This window comes from Rousettus aegyptiacus, unplaced genomic scaffold (assembly GCF_014176215.1).
Source record: "Rousettus aegyptiacus isolate mRouAeg1 unplaced genomic scaffold, mRouAeg1.p scaffold_m13_p_5, whole genome shotgun sequence".
NCBI classification, from domain to species: Eukaryota; Metazoa; Chordata; class Mammalia; order Chiroptera; family Pteropodidae; genus Rousettus; species Rousettus aegyptiacus.
In genome coordinates, this window is record NW_023416308.1 from 90,969,345 (window position 1) to 90,987,721 (window position 18,377).

An 18,377-nucleotide genomic window follows, 5' to 3' on the forward strand; every position below is an offset into this window, starting at 1 on the left:
AAACAAAGCCCAGCCTTTTCTCTCCAGGGAATGGTGTTCGGGTGCGGGTGGGGGGCGGGTCCCAGGGGAACAGTGGGAGAGGTCAAAATGTGACCATGAAAGCAGTGTAGGGCTTTTGATAAAATCATTAAGAAAAGTCACCTAAGGGGGGAAAAAAAACATGATTAAGAATTTCCCCTATGTGGCAGCATTTGCCCTGCAGAACCGGAAGGTTTGCAAATAGGCTCCCCAGACCCCCACTGTAGCTCGCTCCGGCTCTTTTTCTGCACTCGCTGCCTCAGCGCCCTCTCGCTGCATCACCAAACGTGTCAGAGGGCCCACGGGAGAGAGCAGACAGAATGTACAGGTGGTGAGCCCGGACTCAGCCATTATCCCCCGCAGGTCCCTATGCGCCACTCCCAAACCAGCTGTCTGACCAAATCCTGACTGTTTTGGTAGGAGGGGCTGGGCGCGCTCCGTGGCGCCTCCTTAGGGTTCCCCTAGGGGAAAAGCCCACCCGCGAGGGCTCCGCAGTTCTTCATCTCCGCCGGGATGAACTGTGGCAACTTCGGCAGCCTCCACCGCGGCGCCGAGTCGGAGAGGGCGACAGTGACGAGGCCGGCTCGGCTGGGTTGCAGCGCGTGAAGCCGAAGGGGCGGCTTGCGCCTCCAGCTCCTCCCTTTTGACCGCCGGTCACAGGACTCCAGCTCCGGTGCTCCCGGTGGTAGTGGCTGCTGCGCCTGCAGCTCCACGGGCGAAGGAAAACCAGATCCCAGCGCCGAGCGCAACCTGCCGGAGTGGCGGAGCTCCGTACTCCTCCCCAGCTCTGAGGCAAGCGCAGCCGCAGCGGGGTCCGGGGGCCGCGGCCGGAGCCCCGCGCGCCGTCGCCGTCCGCGGTGGGGGGCGGGCTGGGGGCGGGGCGGCCGGGGCCGCCTTCCTGGGCGCGATCCCCGAGCGCAGCACCCGGCGCCGCCGAGCCAGCTCCCCTGCCGCCCGCCAGCAAGTTTGGTGCCTCCGAGCCCGACGCGCCTCTGGATCCAGACGCATTTGTTTCCTCCTGGCTTTTTCACGCGCCTCGTTTGGCGGGGACCCTCGGGAGCGATGCCAATGGATGTGATTTTAGTTGTATGGTTCTGTGTGTGCACCGCCAGGACAGGTAAGTGCGGCTGGGGCGGTGGGTGGGATCGAGGGAAAGGGGGGAGCTCCGCCGCCGTGCCCAGCGCCCACACAGGCGTGGGGAGACCTGGAGCCTAGCTCCGCGCTGGTCCGGGGAAGGGCGGCGCGGCGTGGAAGGGTCTCTCGTCTCTGTGCCCTGCTCCGGGTGGAGGGGTGGGAAGCGGGACTCACAGGTTTGACGGTGCCTTCGAGGAGTGCCCCCTTCCAAGGGGCACGCGGCCTCGCGGACGCAGGAGTGAGGGGCGCGGCCGGGCGAGCGCACTCTCTTGCTGCTAGTAACCGGCTTCCGGGTCGAGACCCACCGCAGGGCGGACCCGCGAGCCCCACACCCCCGAACTTGAAAGGTGCGATGAACACCGCTCTGCCCGCGTCCCGCGGAGCCGGGGAAGGTCAGCGCGAGGGTCGTACCCGCAGAGGGAGCGCTTCTGGCCGGCGGGCGCTGCCCGGGCTTGGGAAGGCGCGGCGCGCGGTGAGGGCTAACCCCGGGGTTCTGCCATCCCGTCCGCCCCTGACTCTCCGCAGGCGAACTCCAGGAGTATTTTCTCCTGTCTCCGCACCCCCCCCCCCCCGCCCCGCCCTGGCCCAGGGGTGAAGGAGGAATTGGAACAGTGGAGGCAGTCTGGGGAGATTTTCTCAGGCTCCGTACCAGTGTTTCCCTTGCTATAGGTTGGGAGTTGGGGGAGAAAGGAGCAAGAATAATTGGAGTAATGTTCCGAAGTCCCCACTTCGTTCTGCCTCCAGACACAGTTGCGAGGACTCTAGACCCACTTCCTTCCTTCAGCTTCCACTTGCTCCCAGCCCCCATTTGCCCAGGGGTTTGGAGATCTGCTCTCAGCTGCCTTCTAGGAGCTGTTAGGTGTGGAACGGTGGGCGGGGTGGAGTGGAGTAGGAAATTGGCAAAAAATAGGGCTCTCGGAGGAGGGGTTGGGTGGGGGGAGTGTGGCAAGTTTTCATTCCTACCTCAGCTCGCCTCAGTACGCACTGCCGACTTTGCACCCCAGAACTGGTGTGTAGTCATTCGCTCTCCCTTTCTCTTTTCCTCTTTTACTGCTCTTTTTTCCTTGCTCTACAGGCACAGACTCCTTCTCAGCCTAGGCAGCAAGTTTAGCCAGAGAGGGCTGGGAAGGAGGGCCGGGACTTGGGTGGCTCAAAAGTTCCCTCCGCTTGCGCCCGGGGCTCCTCTCTTTAGCAGTTAGCCCTCCTGAGGATACTACAGCTCTGGGTCTAGGAGTTTCCTGTTGGCCCTTACCAATTTGCTGGTAGCAGTTTTCCTTTTCCTTAATGGAAGAGCTTCGAGTGTGGACTTCTCCACGGACAAAAGGAGTTGTCAGTCCTTTTCTGTCTTCATCCGCCCCTCCTCAAGCTTCAGAGACGCGGAGGCTCAGTCCAGCCTAGAATAGTTGCTTCTTGAGTTCAGGCCCATCCCGATGTGTTAGTCTTTTAAAACCGAGAACAGACCGGGAGAAACGCGCCCGCGGAAGATCAGGACGGACAAAGCTAATGCAGAGCCTGGGCTCCCAGCCCTGCGCGGAGAATCTGGGGCTGGTGGGCATCTTAAAGAAGAACCCAAGAGAGAGAAACTAGGTGAGGGAGGGGGCAAGCCGTCGGTCATTTCACATCCTCAAGTGCAAATATGCCTAATTCCTTTGTTCTCATTACTCTGAAAAGTCGGCAAAAGTGCCTCCACCTGGGAGTGGAGATCTTTAAGAAAGAGGTCTCTTTTCTTTCCCCACACCAAGCCCCTTTCAATCTTGTAAAAAATTCTGTTGCAGTTAAGATTCATTCATGTAATTATTCATTCATTGGGCAAACAGTGGAATGCCTTTCTGGCGGGCTAGGATTGCTTATGCAAAGAGGAAACCGCTCTGCCTTTGACTTCTGGGAACTTAGAGTTTAGCTGAGACTCTAGTTAGAAACTGGAAAGCGTTTTTTTAAAAAAATCAAATTTATTGGGGTAACATAGGTTAATAACATAAGTTTCAGATGTACAATTCTATAATACATCATCTACATATTGCTTTGTGTGCTCACCACCCAAAGTCTAGTCTCTTTCAGTCACCATGTTTTTGACCCCCTTTTCCCTGTTCATCCTCCTCCAACTCTGGAAAGCATTTTTATTATCCTACAGCTTTATGGGAAAGGGCAGGGAAAGAGGTGGGAGTATGAGAAGTTTGTATTGAGGACATACAGTGGTGGAAAGGTAAGAATGAATTCTGGGGTGGGGGTTGGTGGTCAGGGAAGGTTTTAATCAGGAGGTGGCAATTGAGAGTTGTGAAGAGTGCCTAGGGAGTTTTTCAGGTGGATAAAGTGGGGAAATCATTCCAGGCAGAGGGCACAGCTTGTGCAGAGGCAGGGAGCATGGAAGGGCCTGCCTCATTGGTTGTGGCAGTTGCATATGAAGCCTGGGTTTTCTGTGCGGGTTGGCACTACTTGAACACCAGAGGCCACATATTTCTTCTGCAAAAAATTATCAGAAGGATCAGAGGGGTGGGGTGGTGGTGGTGGATTATATCTCAATTCTTTCACTTAACAATTTTTTGTAGTCTGAGGGGATATGATTAGCAGCTTTCTGGGGGCAGCCTCTTCGATGTTGCTCAGGAACCATCATTATTTCTGCATTGCATGTCCGTCCTCTTAGGGAGAAGAGGCTGGCTCGCAATTAGTTCATCAGGATCCAGACAGCCCTTTGGAAAGTTTATTTGTCAAGTGGAACAATTGTTGTCTGGGCTGTTAACAGTCCAAAATGAAATAAACGTGCGGTGCACTTAGTGAGCTGCTCAGATATCACTGCCTTTTAATGGAAATGAATAGATGATATCAGGCACATTTTAATTAAAGCAGCACTGCAGTGCAGTAGCAGTTACATTGGAAAAGATCTAATGATAGGTGTCACAGGAAGCTGTTTAAATTGCCTATTGTTCAGAGAACTTGTTCTAGAGAGTAAGGGATAGGAGGAGGTACAGTTATCCAGTTCTTGTTATTTACGGGTGAAAAATAATCTGAGATTTCCAGGTACACTAATAATGAAAATTTAGAAGACTGAAATAATAATAGTAAGAACACATGTCCATGAGTTTTCTCCAATGGCTTAGAAATGTGAATAATAAAAAAATTCATGGCTTCACAGTTAGTTTTGGTCACAGGGGCAGAGGGTTGGAGATAGCCCCAGGGGCTAAGTGAATGCATTTTGCTGCCACCTGCCGGAAACTCAGAGAGATTTCCTTTCTGTAGAAGCTCCTATGCTGTTCATTAACTGGGAACTGAACTGAGGTATGAACAGAGCCCCCAGCCTCCAGGGAGCATGTGAAATATTGGCTGATTGGAACAGGCTTATAGCATAGTCTTCAGGGATATTATTTTTAGGGTATTATGAACCTCTGCAGGAGTCCAGGAGCCCAAATCTCATCAACTGGTTGTGAAATCCTACTGCTGATGGGATCTTGGAGCATCTCTCCAGCATCATGTTCCTGTGCATGGACCAGGGGAAAACAGATTGCCACCATGGACAATGACTCAGACTAGATTTGAACTGAGCCCGACCCAGGGTGATTTGGTTGGGAGCTTAGGTCTGTTACCTTGAAGGAGGAGTGAGTGGATTTTGGCCCTGAGCACTGCCTGGGCAGGGCTGAGGATCCTCCAGAAGCAGCAGCAACAACAGCAGCAGCAAGTGTCCTGGGTGATTAGGGTGGAGGTTTGGAATCCCAGAGCCAGGCGATAAGTGTCTCTGTGACATTGACACTCTGCCTTCTAGGTTTTAAAAGATATTTCTTCCCCAGAAGCTTTTTATCCTGCTTAATTCCAATTCCCAGCTTCAGCCATTTATTGAGCAGTTACGGCCAAAGTAGAAAACTTTAATAGAGTTTCCTTGGAAAGGGCAAGAAGCAGAAACATTAAAATAAAAAAAAAATTATTTTTAATGGAACCAACACTGTCATGCTATGTAAGGTTCAGGAGAGGCCATGTAAATGCCATCTTATTAATAGATTTTCCGATTCCTTAGGCAGTGTGCAAAGTGCTGTCTTTTACACATCCTGCTATTTGCGCCGGGCATTTTCATCTTGAAAGGGACCAATTAAAGAGAGAGAAGAAAACCATATCTGGAAACCTAACTGATTTCTCTTGTTCTGTTTTTATGAGATGTTTTCATAACAAGAGCAATACATTTATCTTAAAGCCAGGGAATCCCCTTTACTTGTGGGTTGTAGGGAGAGGAGCGAGCACAGATTTAACATAGATTTCACAAAGGAAAGCCAGAGTGAGAGCCCTTCTAGGTCAGCTGGACAAGTGGAGGGATTAGGAGGAAGGGGGTCATCTGTACCTTTTGTATGATTCCAGCTGAGTTGAAGACCAGGGAACCGAAATGGCCTGGAGAGGTGCCCTTAGAAACACAGATACATCAAACCACAAAGGGGCACCAAACATGTGCTAGAAGTTTCACGCAGATATTGCTGAACCCTCTCAAGGCTGAGAGGCAGGTATCATCATGCTCATTTTCCAGATGAGGGATCTGAGACTCGGAGAAGGGAAGGGTTTTTTTTTCCAAGTGCACAGAGTTAGGGGGAGTAGATAGGACTGAAATTGGCTCTTAGTTTAGTGTTGTTTCCACAACACTTTCTGGATTGAGGGAGCTATGTTCTCAATTGAGAATGAGGATTCGAGGGCACCGCTGGGGTGTTCTGTCAGTTCTACAGAATCTGTTTGGGTTGCTTTTAGGCTTGTCCAGGTTCAGGGCTCCTAGTGTAGGGATCCAGGCATTTTAAGGATGACCATCATAGTGAGTCTTTAGTCCCTGCATTGGTCAACTGTTGCCATGATCATATTGCATAATAAGGCACACAAAGCTTAGTGGCCTAAAACAACATTTATTTTTGTGTATATGTTTGTAGGTTGGTTTGGTATTGGCTTGTCTAGGACAGGTTTGGCTGTGCGTGGTTTCACCCAGATAGGCTATTTACTCCTCTCGTCTCAGTCTCTTTGGACCAATGGACTAGCAGGGCAGTGTTCTTCTCATCATGATGCAGAAGTGCAAGAGAACATTCAGGCTTGTGTAACATTGCTAACATCCCAATGACCCCAACAAGTTACATGGCCAGGCTCAAGGTCAAGGGATGGAGAGGTTTACTCCCACTATAGTGGAAGGAAGTGCAAAGCCACACGGTAAAGGGTGTGGATATGAGAGGGGTAAATATTTGAAGCCAATAAACCACAGCCCTTTTAGAAAGTTTCCTTGGCTTGAATGCAATTCCTTCTCATGGTACCCCCAGATATTCATATTTCCCTGAGGTCATTGAATCCAAAGAAATGATTGTGCCTCCATTCATCAGTTAATTAACTGCATCCTAAGGCACTGTCCAGCTTCTTTTCTGTCCAGCTAAGGGCCTACCCATTCCTCAGACCACTTTCCAAACTTCTATCCAGAGAAAGACCAGCTTAGAGGTATTCTGGGATCACTCTTGATTTAATTTCTGCCATATAGATGTAGAGCAGAATAGATCTGAACTATTATATTGGTTCTTTTCTGAAATATTAGTTCCTTTCTTGACTTTTCAAGGTGATTACTGAACTATTGGTATCTGAGCTCGCTTGGAGAGAAACATCGCCGGTCTCAGCAAGAGGTCTATGGTGTGCTATGATGGGCCGATAGATGCCTGTTTAACTCAGTGCTTCTTCACACAGGGCAGGTACTCAGTCTTTGTGATTTCAGTCTGTGTGAGGGACGAGCAGTATCAGGCAGGTAGGATGGAAACGTAAGTGAGATCATAATTTAAGTCAGAGCATATCCCACTCTTCCTCCCTTTAAACACTTACCGTAAAGCCCTCCAGTGATATCACGTTGCAATGAGAACGGCACCCGTCTCTGTTTTGTGGCTCACGAGGCAGGGCCCACTCTCTGGCCTCATCTGCTGCTCTCTGTCCTCATCCGCCACTCTCCCGCTGGCCCACTCTGCTCCAGCCACACTGGCCGCCTCTCTGTTCCTCTGTTTCTGGTTTGCATTTACTGTTCTCTCGATCTGGAAAGCTTTTACCCGAGATCTTCCCATCGATGGTCCCTTCTTGTCATCTAGGTTTCGGCTCAGAAGAAGTTGCCTTGACCATCCTTTCTAAAGCCCCCAGGCAAATGGCTTTCTATTTCATTACTCTGCGTTTCCTGCGTAGCATTTATTGCAATCTCACATTATCTTGTCTGTTTGTTTATTTTTCATCCTCTCTGCACCCCTGCCCCAGGAATGCGTGCCCGATGAGGACGTCTCCAGTACCTGGCAACATGTGCGTTATACAGTGAGCCTCAGTGATACCTGCTGAAAAAGTACTGAATGAATGAATGAATGCAAAATGAATGGATGGAAGAGCTGTCTTTGGGTAAACTGGTTTCATAACTGCTGCGTTTGTGAGGGAGAGACTTAAACCTTTGGTTCAGAGGACGAGGGGAAGCCTGACACAAACTGAGGAGGCAATTATCTGCACTGTACCTTTAATTTAACCCTCAGTCTGCCTTGGCGATGATGACGAGCTTCTGTTCCAAAGAGTCTTGCCTGACCAACCTTCTTTTGACGGAAGCCTAAGTTGCTGCAGTGGTCCCTGTTTCCTCCCTGGAAGAGCAAGGAGAAGATAGATTTTATTCCTAAGTCTGTGGGGCATGAGGTGAGGTGGGAGGACAGATGAGGCTGGGATAGCTCTTGATGTCCTGATGAACTTTCACTCAGTCTCTGGGACAAATTGGGAGCAAGCTCTCCAAATCTTGCCTCTGCGACTGCATTACCATTAGACAAAAGTTGACAGCTGTTGCTGATTAAAGCATTCCCGACTGTGAGAGCAGAATTGCACTATTGAGATGCTAAGTGTAGATGGATGCACCCTTTGTGAATGAATGGCTTAAACACAGTCCCTTAGGGTGAGCTCTAGCCTCATTACCGTATATAATTGGAAGTCACTTTGCAGTCTTGAATGTATCTTTCTGCAGACCATCCCCGCCCCCTCACGCCCCACACCTGTAGGTTCATGGTTCCTCTTTTTTGGCCAGTGTCTCCACCACCCTTCTCCAATGGGGGGCAGGATCCCTTTCTGTCTTTTTCCTCTTTCTCACAGGTGGTCGTGTCAGGTTACTAGGGGGTGCTCTGTGGGGGTGTTTATTGGTGATGGTGGTGTCACATTTTGCTAACTCATTTGTCTCTGAAAGCAGATAGTTCCAGGCCACGATCCTGTATCCACCGTCCCTAGATCTGAAACAGCTTGGAAACTCAGTTTCTTCATAACTCACCTGACAGCAAAACCTGCCCTGAGCTAAACTCATTTGGTGGCAAAACTTGACCTCAAGTGATATGCGGCTATTTATAGTCTCTGTTTAGGCAATTAGAGGAAAATGCCATAGTTTTTGTTCCAGGAATATGGTGTATGATTGTGGGGTACTGATTCAGACTTTGCTGAGGAGGTTACGTAAAATGTGGTATATAGGCCATATTACCTTTCTAACATATGATACATTCTGAATCTGAAATATATTAGGCCCTGGGCATTTTGGATGAGGGACTGTCCATCTGTAATAAATGGGAGTGGGTGGGAAATGGGACAAGGAAACTGCAGTATCAGTGGGGTAATGGAGCAGACTTGCCTTCCTTTTCCGCCCGGTGAGAGAACATCTCCAGTACTCACCACTGGCTTCCTTGTATTCTTGGCCGCTCCTGGCCTCTGTAATTTCTGTTCCATATTGCTGCTGCGAGCAGTCTTCATTTTAAGCCATGACAGGTCTGTGTTCCTTTTCAGTGCTGGGCTCTGGGATGGACCCTGACCTTCAGATGGATATTATCACCGAGCTTGACCTCGTGAATACTACGCTTGGCGTCACGCAGGTGTCTGGACTGAACAATGCCAGCAAAGCATTCTTATTTCACGGTAAGGGCTCTCTTCCTTTGCATGGGGCAGGGCTTGCGGGGGAGGTTGTCTGGAGAATGTTCATCTGGTGTGTGTTTGTTGGAAGATCATTTCTGCTATTTCTCTTGTGTTACCATCATAAGGAATCTTGAGAAATGCCAAGAGTGTTCGGATAGATGGCGGGTGTTCTGACAGTGCGAAGGGGGTACTAGAGGACATGTGATAAAATATTTGGTTTGGTGGTGAAATATTTTCCTGGAGAGCTAAAGTGGAATGAATTTGCAAAAAGTCCTTGAAAGCCATCGGGCAGCCATATTATTTTCACAGGATATATCTTTAACTGTTATCTGTGTCTTTACTTATACCCACACCTATTCCTATAGCTGTATCTCTCACCTAACAGGTAGACCATGAGCACAGAGGATGGTTTACGACTGTATTCTCTTAGGGGTGCAGCTTAATTGGTTCTGCCCACTAGGCTTGAGTATACTTCATTAAATCATTCAACGGCATTCATAAAGGCAGCATAACGTGCTTCTTAAAAGCCTGGGCTCTGGAGCCCAGCTACCTGGGATCAGATTCCTACACTGCCACTTATTGGCTTCAACACTTTGGGCAATGACTTAGCCAGACTCTGCCTGTGCCCTCATTTAAAATAATCGTACCTACCTCATGGGGCTGTGGTAAGGATTAGAAAAGCGAATCCCGTGACGTGGTTAACACAGTGCCCGGGACACAGGAAACCCTCAGTAAGTTCTAGCTATTATCACTGAGCTTTTCCTGCAGACCAGGGAACAACATGCTAATAATAGAGTGACGAGTGAGTGTGCATAAGACAGATGCAGCCCCTGCTCCAAAATGTGGTGTGGTAAACAGTCATTACACAAAGAATTATTAAATTATGATTTTTGTACTTACAATTAAGGGGATGTATAAACTGTCAAATAAGAGTAGTATTGGGAGATCTGATTTTACTGGGACCGGGAGATGGTAGTCAGGGGAAGGCTGCCTTGAACAAGTGCTACATCAGCCGAGATTTGAAAAATGAATGGAAAGGCTGGCGTAGAAAGGGGCGAGGCTCATCACTCTGGGCAGAGATTGAAATAGGTGAAGGTCTTGAGGCAGAAACCAACAAAAAGATGAGTAGCATGGCCGAAGGGTGGTGAGTGGCTGGAGAGGTAGGCAGAGGCTAGGTTACATTGGACCCTGTAGGCAGAACTGATATCCATCGGTTTGTGTATACCGGTGATTTATGGCCAGTGTCCATTCGGAGAGGTGGAAGGTGATGTATTTGTTGTTAACTACTGTAAAAATTACTTCTGCTTGTTGGCCATGTTAGCGGTTTTGTATTTTACTTTCAGAGCAAAGAGGCTGTAGAGGCTGAAGCTGGGGAGCAACCTGATCAGACATGGCAATCGGGTAGCCTGGGTATTCATTCCTCTATGGAAAGGCCTGGCAGGTTTCTTTTAGCTCAGCCTTTTATGAAGATAACAAAAGGATTGTTTTAGAAAGAAACAACATTATTGGATGAGATTTACATATTTACTATGTAGATAACTTAAGCCTTGTTAATGATAAACATGAAAATCTACAGATAGTATATAATGATACATAATAAGACTATGGATATGTTAATTTCCACTTAATCTTACTAAGGAATGGTAAACTGGGTATGATTAAGAGAGTATAGACTGGATTACTTTTCTCTTTGCATTGTGCAAGCAGGGTCTGCTCAGTTACTGTTGAGAGGCCATGCTATTCTTGGCCTGAGCCGTGATGCTGATACTTTGTCAGCAGAGTTGCTATGGAAGCCAGGCTTGTCTGCAGGCTTCATGAGGGCAGAAATGTGCCTATCAAGATACCCCTAATATCTAGGGCCAAGTCTTGGTCCTGCACGTAGTAGGTGATTAATAAACATTTTAGGTTGAAAAAAAAATTTCTTCTGTCTGTGTGCTATGTGTAAGGATTTTTGCCTACTTTATTCACTATTTATTTACTCATTTATTTATTCCACAAGAATGGGCTTTCTGGGCTAGAATTCTGCTCTCTTATTTGTGTGTTCTCTGCTTTGGCACCTGTCCCTGGGATGTCTACCAGGTTACAGCAACCGGAAAGGATTCTCAGCTTCTTTGGTGGGAAGAGTCACTTCATTATGGAAGTTTGAGGAGGACTTTTCCTTATAAGGACCCTTGTGATTATATCATGCCTACTTGGATAATCTAGGATAATCTCTTCAACTCAGATCTGTAATTTAATCATATTGGCAAAGTCCCTTTGTGCCATGTAAGGAAACATATTCACAGGTTCTGGCAATGAGGATGTGGACATCTGTAAGAAACCATTATTCTGCTTATCACAAAGTCTGACCACTGGCTCCCCTCCAGAGATTCATGTCTGTCCCTTCTGATTGTTTCCAAAAGTCTCAGCCTGTCATAGCGGCAAGGGGGAACCAGGCTGCACCTCAACACTTTGCTTGGAAATCTCAGCTAAATGTCCAAGTGTATCTTCTACAAGTTTTGCTTCTCATATAATTACAGGACACAGTTTAGCTAAGCTTTATGCCACTCTGTAACAAGGATCCTGTATTTCCAATATGTTCCTTAATTCCTTTTTAGCCCTCGCCAGCAGTATTTTTAACATCCATATTTCTAATAGCCTGCTCATAATCATTTAAGTGTTCTATAATATAGGTTTTTTTTTCTTCCTCTTTGTTTATCACGCTCCTTTCTCCATTCTGAGTCCTCACTCATCATCCATATTTCTAACAGCGTGCTCAAGGCAGTCTTTCTGTGTCATGGTCCTCAAAATTTTTTTTGCCTCTGCTTAGTACTCCACAAAGTCATTTCCACAGTTTTACTTTTTTGTTACAGCAGTACCAAAATCTTTATTAGTTTCCTTTTATTGCTCTAACAGATTACCACATTGAGTGGCTTAAAACAAAAGAGATTTATTATCTTCCAGTTATGGAGGGCAGAAGTCCAAAATGGATTTTGGGGGGCTAAAATCAAGGTGTTGGCTGAGCTGTGTCCATTCTACAGGATAATCAGTTTATTGCCTTTTCTCGAAGCAGCTGCACTGCGTGGTTCCTGGCTATGGCTTTCCAACATCTGCATCTGTGTCATATCCTTTTCTGTCCTGCTTCTGTGGTCAGATTATCTTCTCTGATACTGACTCTTCTGCCTCCTTTTTTTCTTTTATAAAGACCCTTGTAATTATATTGGACCCCTTCAAATAATCTAGGACAATCTATCTCGAGATCCACAACTTAATTATATTTGAGAGTACTTTTAAGGTAACATATTTATGACTTCTTGGGATTAAGATGTGGACATTGTTTTGTGGAGGAGGCATAATTGTTTACTGGAAGATGGATACCCACTCTTGGGCAGAAATATGAACAATGTAATGTTTCTAGTGTACTCCTAATAAATTCTGATTTTTAGTGCAGCACTGTCCAATAGAAATATAATGTGAGTTGTATCTGTAATTTCAGTTTTTGTTGTAACCATAAGTAAAAAGAAACTAGTGAAATTAATTTTAATTATACATTTTATTTAACCCAATATATTAAAAATATTATCATTTCAACATAAGGTCACAAAAATTATTTATAGATATTTCACAATTCTTTAGAAAGTCCTCATTATCTAGTTTATATTTTATAGTTACAATATAGATTAATTTGGAAGCAACATTTTCATCAGAAATAATTGCTATGTATTTAGATTTTATAAAATTTAAGGTTGAAAAAGTAGCTTTGCCAAGTTATTCCATATAGATTTTAAAAATTAAACAGCTTTATTTAGGTATAATTGACTTATAGTAAACTATGCCTATTCAAAGTATACAATTTTATAATTTTGACATATGAGTACACTAGGAAACCATTCATTACCACAATCAAGATAACATACTTATCACCCCAAATGCTTCCTCTTTTTCCCTCTTATAATCTCTCCTCTGGGCACTTCTCAGCTCTTATCCTCTACAATTACTCATCTGCTTTCTGTCACTATAGTTTGCATTTTCTAGAATGTTATATAAATAGAATCATACAATATGTACTTTTTTTTTGGCCTGGATTCTTTACCTGATCATAGTTATTTGGAGATTTAGATATGTTATAGTATATAAAGTGTTTTTCTTGGAGGCAGCATATAGTTGGGTCTTACCTTTTCTTCTTTTTTTAACCAATAAGACAATCTCGATATTTTCATTAAGATATTTAGACCCTTTACACTTAATGTGATTATTGACATGGTTATATTTAAATATATCGTTTTACTACTTGCTTTCTACTGGTTTCATCTTTGTTCCATTTTTTTCTCCTTTGGCTTTTTTTTTTTTTTTTGGATTAATAGAAGTTGGGTTCTTTTTTTTTTTTTTTTTTTTAATGATTTCATTTTATCTCCCTTGCTGGTTTATTAGCTATAACTTTTTGTTTCATTATTTTCGTGGTTGCTTTAGGGCTTATAGTGTACATCTTTAAATTATCGCTATCTACCTTCAAGTGCTATTTTACAACTTTGTGTATAAGAACATTTCAATAGTTTACTTCTCTTCTCCTGATCATAGTTCTGTTGTTTTCATACATTTTATTTTTACATGTTATGAATCTTGTCTTATTTGTTATTTTTATTCAATAAGTCTTTTAAACAGATACAGATAATAAGAAAATCAGTCATATATTAAACCCACATTTTCTCTGTTCTTCAGTTCCTTATATGGATTCATGTTTTCATCTGGTATCATTTCTTCCTGTCTGAACGACTTCTGGTAATATTTCTTAGAGTACAAGTTTGCTGGTGATGAATTCTTTCAGATTTCGTATGTCTAAAAAAGTTTTTATTCTGTTTTCATTTTTCAAAAGATTTTCTTTTGCTGGGTATAGAATACTGGGTTTTTCTTTCAGTGCTTTAAAGATTTTGATCTACTGTCTTCTACTTCCATTATTTCTGAAGAGAAATTTGTTATCATCCTATCTTTGTTTCTCTATAGGTAATGCAACTTTTTCTCCCTGTTTTTAAGACTTTTTCTTTATTACTGACTGAGCAATTTGATTATGATGGTGTGGTTTTCTTCCTGTTTCTTATGCGTGGGATCTGTTGACCTTCATTAAATTTGGAAAACATTTGGCCGTTATAGCTTCAGATATATTTTCTGTTCCCATCTCTCATCTTTAAGAACTTCAGTTACATGTATCTTAGGCTGCTTAAAGTTGTTCCATTGCTCAATGATACTGTTTATTTTAAAAACTATTATTCCTTTTCTCTGTGTATATCATTTTTTATAGTTTCTATTGCTATGTCTTTTATAGTTTCTATTGAGCTTTATTGTCTGCTGTTGGTATCACTGTGATTTTTTATCTCATATATTGTATTTTCATATCTAAACTCAGTTTTGACTTTTTAAAAAATCTTCCATGTCTCCATCTAACTCTTTGAATAGATGGAATATAGTTATAGTAACAGTTTTAATCTCCTCGACAGCTAATTCCAATATTTGTATCAGTACTGATTTGATTCTGAGTGATTAATTTTCTTCCCACATTGCTTTTTTTGTATACCTGATAATTTTTGATTGACTACTGGACATTATGACTTTTACCTTGTTTGATGCTTTATATTTTTGTATTCCTTATAAATATTCTTGAGTTTTGTCCTAGGAGACAGCTAAATTACTGGGAAACAATTTGGATCCTGCTTTTGAGATTTGTTAGGTGGCCCAGAGAGGTGCTTGTGCTAATAGCTAGAGTAGAACTAATTATTTCCCATCCTTCTGTGTACTCTACCCACTTCTCCACTAAGCATGAGATTTTGTAGTTTAACTGGTGGGACTAGGTACTGTTCTCAGTCCTGTATGTATACTGAGCACTTTAACTTTTTGGTGATGGTTCTTGGTTCTTGAGTAGTTTCCTTGCATGCATGCATTGATCCGTGTCCACCGAGTACTGATCTTGATAGAGCACCATATTTTTTTTCTCTGTGCTGTTATCTCCTCTCATGCGCATTGTTCTGTGAAATCTAGATATCTTGGTATTCCAACTCTCAGCTTCCTCACCTAAATTTAGGGAGACTGCTGGGCTAGGCCTGAGTTTTTCCTCCCTGTGCCACAGCCTGGGAACTCTCTCAGAACAGCAAGCTCGGGTAGTTGTAGGATTCATCTCTTTTGTTCGCATCTCTCAGGGATCACTGCCCTTCATAGACTCCTATCCAGTGTCTTGAAAACTGCTGTTTCACTGAATATTCATTTTAAATTTAAATTCAAATTAATTCAAATTAAGAAAAATTAAAGATTTATTTCCTTAATCACACTGGTCATATTTAAAGTGCTCAGTTGACATATGTGTTTAGGGGTTAACATATTGGACAGTGCAGATCTAGAGCGGCTCAGAGGTTTTACTCTTTCACCACAGCTCAGTTAATATGGATAGGCTACAAAATCTTGTCTTTCATTTTAGTACATGATAGCAACTAGCAAGCTTAAGCTCTTTACCTCAAAGAACTTGCATTTACTCATTGATAAAATGGGGTGATAACAGTACTTACTACCTATGGCTGTAGTGAGGATGAAATAATACATGTAAAGTGCTACAGCTATACTTGGTATATGGTGAATTCTCGTTAAATGTGAGTCCATACATTTTTAAGTAATAGAGTATAACTTTGGCCTTCTGTTCCTATGTGTATCATCTGTCTTGTGTATTATTAATGTCAGATTTTAATTTGAAGAGATAGATTGGAATAGTGGGAAAAGCAGAAGATTAGGGCCCATTGCCTTATATATATTAATTTATTTCATCCTCACTGTAACCATATAAGGTAAGTACTATTATTGCCCCATTTTATCAATGGGTAAATGAAAATACCTTGGGGGAGTACTTAGGTTGCCAGTGGATGTATATTTTAATGCCTTCAAACATTAGTTTTCCTAATCCGGAAATGGGAAGAATATACAGACTGATTGTAAGAATTCAATAACATGCATGAGAAAGTACCTTGCGAAGTATAAAATGTAAAAAACAAATTTATTATTCTTTATTCATTTATTTTTATTTCTTCTCATATTTTACCATCCTAAGTCCAGCTCTGAACAGATGTATATTAAAGGAGTGAAATCTTTCATTTCAATGCTAGCCTGTTAATAATATGGGTAAATTAAGTAAAAAGCTCACTTAACTAGAAATATTCTATGATCCCAATTCCAAAGACTGATAGGATTTATTTTGGGACTAGCCAGCTCTTTAAGGTTGTCTTTGTCATTGCTGTCCTTGTGCATTGCGAAGAATTAAATAAGTAAGATTTTTATTTTCTTCTTGCCTAATACAGATTATATTTTATTAGAGATTGGGGGTGGGGGCAGGGAGAATGAATGGCCATGCGTTAGACTGGCATTTGTCTTCTCTAAGCTAAAAAAAATCCTAAAAACCAGCATTAGAGTTTTAAAAATAACTTTGGAATACCTCTGCTTTGCCTTGAATGGGACTCAGAAGACTTGAGGGTTTGGAACTGTACTTTTTCCTGACTGATGGTGCCTTAGTGTTAAGTCGTTGGGAGGATGTATCTTATCCATTGGTGTTTCATTTATAAAAGTGAAATAGAATATGCAGGAGTGAAAATTCTTTAATGTGTTGCCTTTTTTTTTTTTTTTTTTTTTTTTTTACTGCCAGGAAAGTGCTACCTTTCAGAAAACTCCTATTTTAGGAGTTTGTAAAGAAAAAAACAGATAGCATCTTTAAAGTAACTTGTTTCATGTGACAAGATAGGACAAAGGCTAATGTGGAATATTTCCAGGAGATTGAGGCTTTTAGCACCTATTTGCATTCTAGGCTTTTCTGCTTGATATGGAAGACACAGATGAATAAAGCAAAGATCTCGACCTCAATGAGGTACCATCTAGAATGGCAGACCCCACATGCCCTCAGATGCTAATGTAGAGGATAAGAGAATTGGCTTGCAATGGGTATGGATAAAGTCCAGATTATGTTGAAGAAAGAAATTTCTTCTCACTTGATGACCCGAGGAAGGCTTCTTAGGGGAGGAGGCACCTGAACCAGCCCTTGAAAAACAGACATGAATTAGCTATGTGGTTTCTGTTTCATAGGAGCGCTGCCCATGTGTAATCATTTTCACAAAACGGTGCTTGAAGCTTGAGCTATAGCTTTTAATGCTTCATAAATTTAAGTAAGATGGAGCTACCCAAAGGGTTTGTTTAATGCTAATCTTCCAGATTTCCTGCCACCCACTATTGCCCAAGTCTAGATTGTTTTTTCTGTTGATTGGATGTGCCTAGTCACTAATTACCTCCGGGAGCATTTATGAGTCATCCTCACTTTTAGTGGAATGATTTAGTATAACTTTGCATTTAATCAATTAGTGGAGTGATTCAATTCACATAGAAGCATCTCCCAAATATAGGTATTTTCGCTATTGCCAAAATAAAACTCAAGCAAACTGCTGGAATGGAATGGCTTTTCAAGGCCCTCTCTGGGGCAAATTAAAACCTGCACTGGCATATTCTAGAAAATCATTAAATTTCTATGTGACTAAGTGTATATCATAGAGCAGATAAACTCTGTCTTTATTTCCCACTTCTAACATCTGCACTATATCTATTTTCTCAGTCATTCTCCTTTTCCCATCCAATAGTACATTAAGGAAAGCAGAGATGGAAAGAGACAGCAGAGAATGTTGAAAGATACGCGTTCTTTTAGAACTCTTAGGCAAATTACTTTACATCTTGGAATTTTTTCTTTTTGGACGTTGGGCGATAATGGTAATGTCTATGATACAAGATATTTTTAAGGGTTAATCTAGATAATATAAATTTATTGTAACCATTAAAAACAAATTTAAATGTTAATCAGTGTTATTATTAAGAGTATTCATAAAGCATACATTTTATTCATTAAATAAATATTTAGTAGGTAACTACTATGTGCTAGGCACTCTTTCAAGCACAGTGATTATACAATGAGCAAATCAGAAAGAGTCTGGCTTTTATGGGGAAATGGATAATAAGCAAATAAATAAGTATAAAGTAAGTTTAGGTAACTTTAAACAATCTGCGTATTTAAATTCAGGAAAATATTTGTTTTGCTTTCTCTCAAGGAGTATATATTTGCAATTACCTACTATACTTAATTCCTCATAAGAATGAATAACTGTTCTCTGAACTGGATTTTTTAAAAAAGGATTATCTCAACTCTTAAAATTTATTTGCCTTTTAATTCTTCCACTGAGTCTTTTATATATGTACTATATTCATATCCATTATACAGATGATGAAATTTAAGACCTGGAGAGTTTCAGTAACTCACATTATCTGTAGTGACAGACATAGGATTTGAACAC

At 42.8% G+C, this 18,377-nt stretch overlaps 1 protein-coding gene across 2 annotated transcripts in view; it reads left to right on the plus strand.

Moving 5' to 3' along the window:
- Positions 1 to 910: 910 nt before the first annotated feature.
- NELL1 (neural EGFL like 1) overlaps positions 911 to 18,377 on the plus strand; it is a 692,265-nt gene continuing 674,798 nt past the window's right edge. Inside the window, exons 1-2 of one of the 2 annotated variants that reach the window (XM_016138479.2) lie at positions 911 to 1,135; positions 8,917 to 9,045. In XM_016138479.2, the coding sequence (XP_015993965.2) occupies positions 1,081 to 1,135; positions 8,917 to 9,045 (184 nt within the window). In that variant the 5' untranslated portion in view covers positions 911 to 1,080. The remainder of the gene's footprint in view (positions 1,136 to 8,916; positions 9,046 to 18,377) is intronic. The other variant, XM_016138478.2, reaches the window with a different exon arrangement.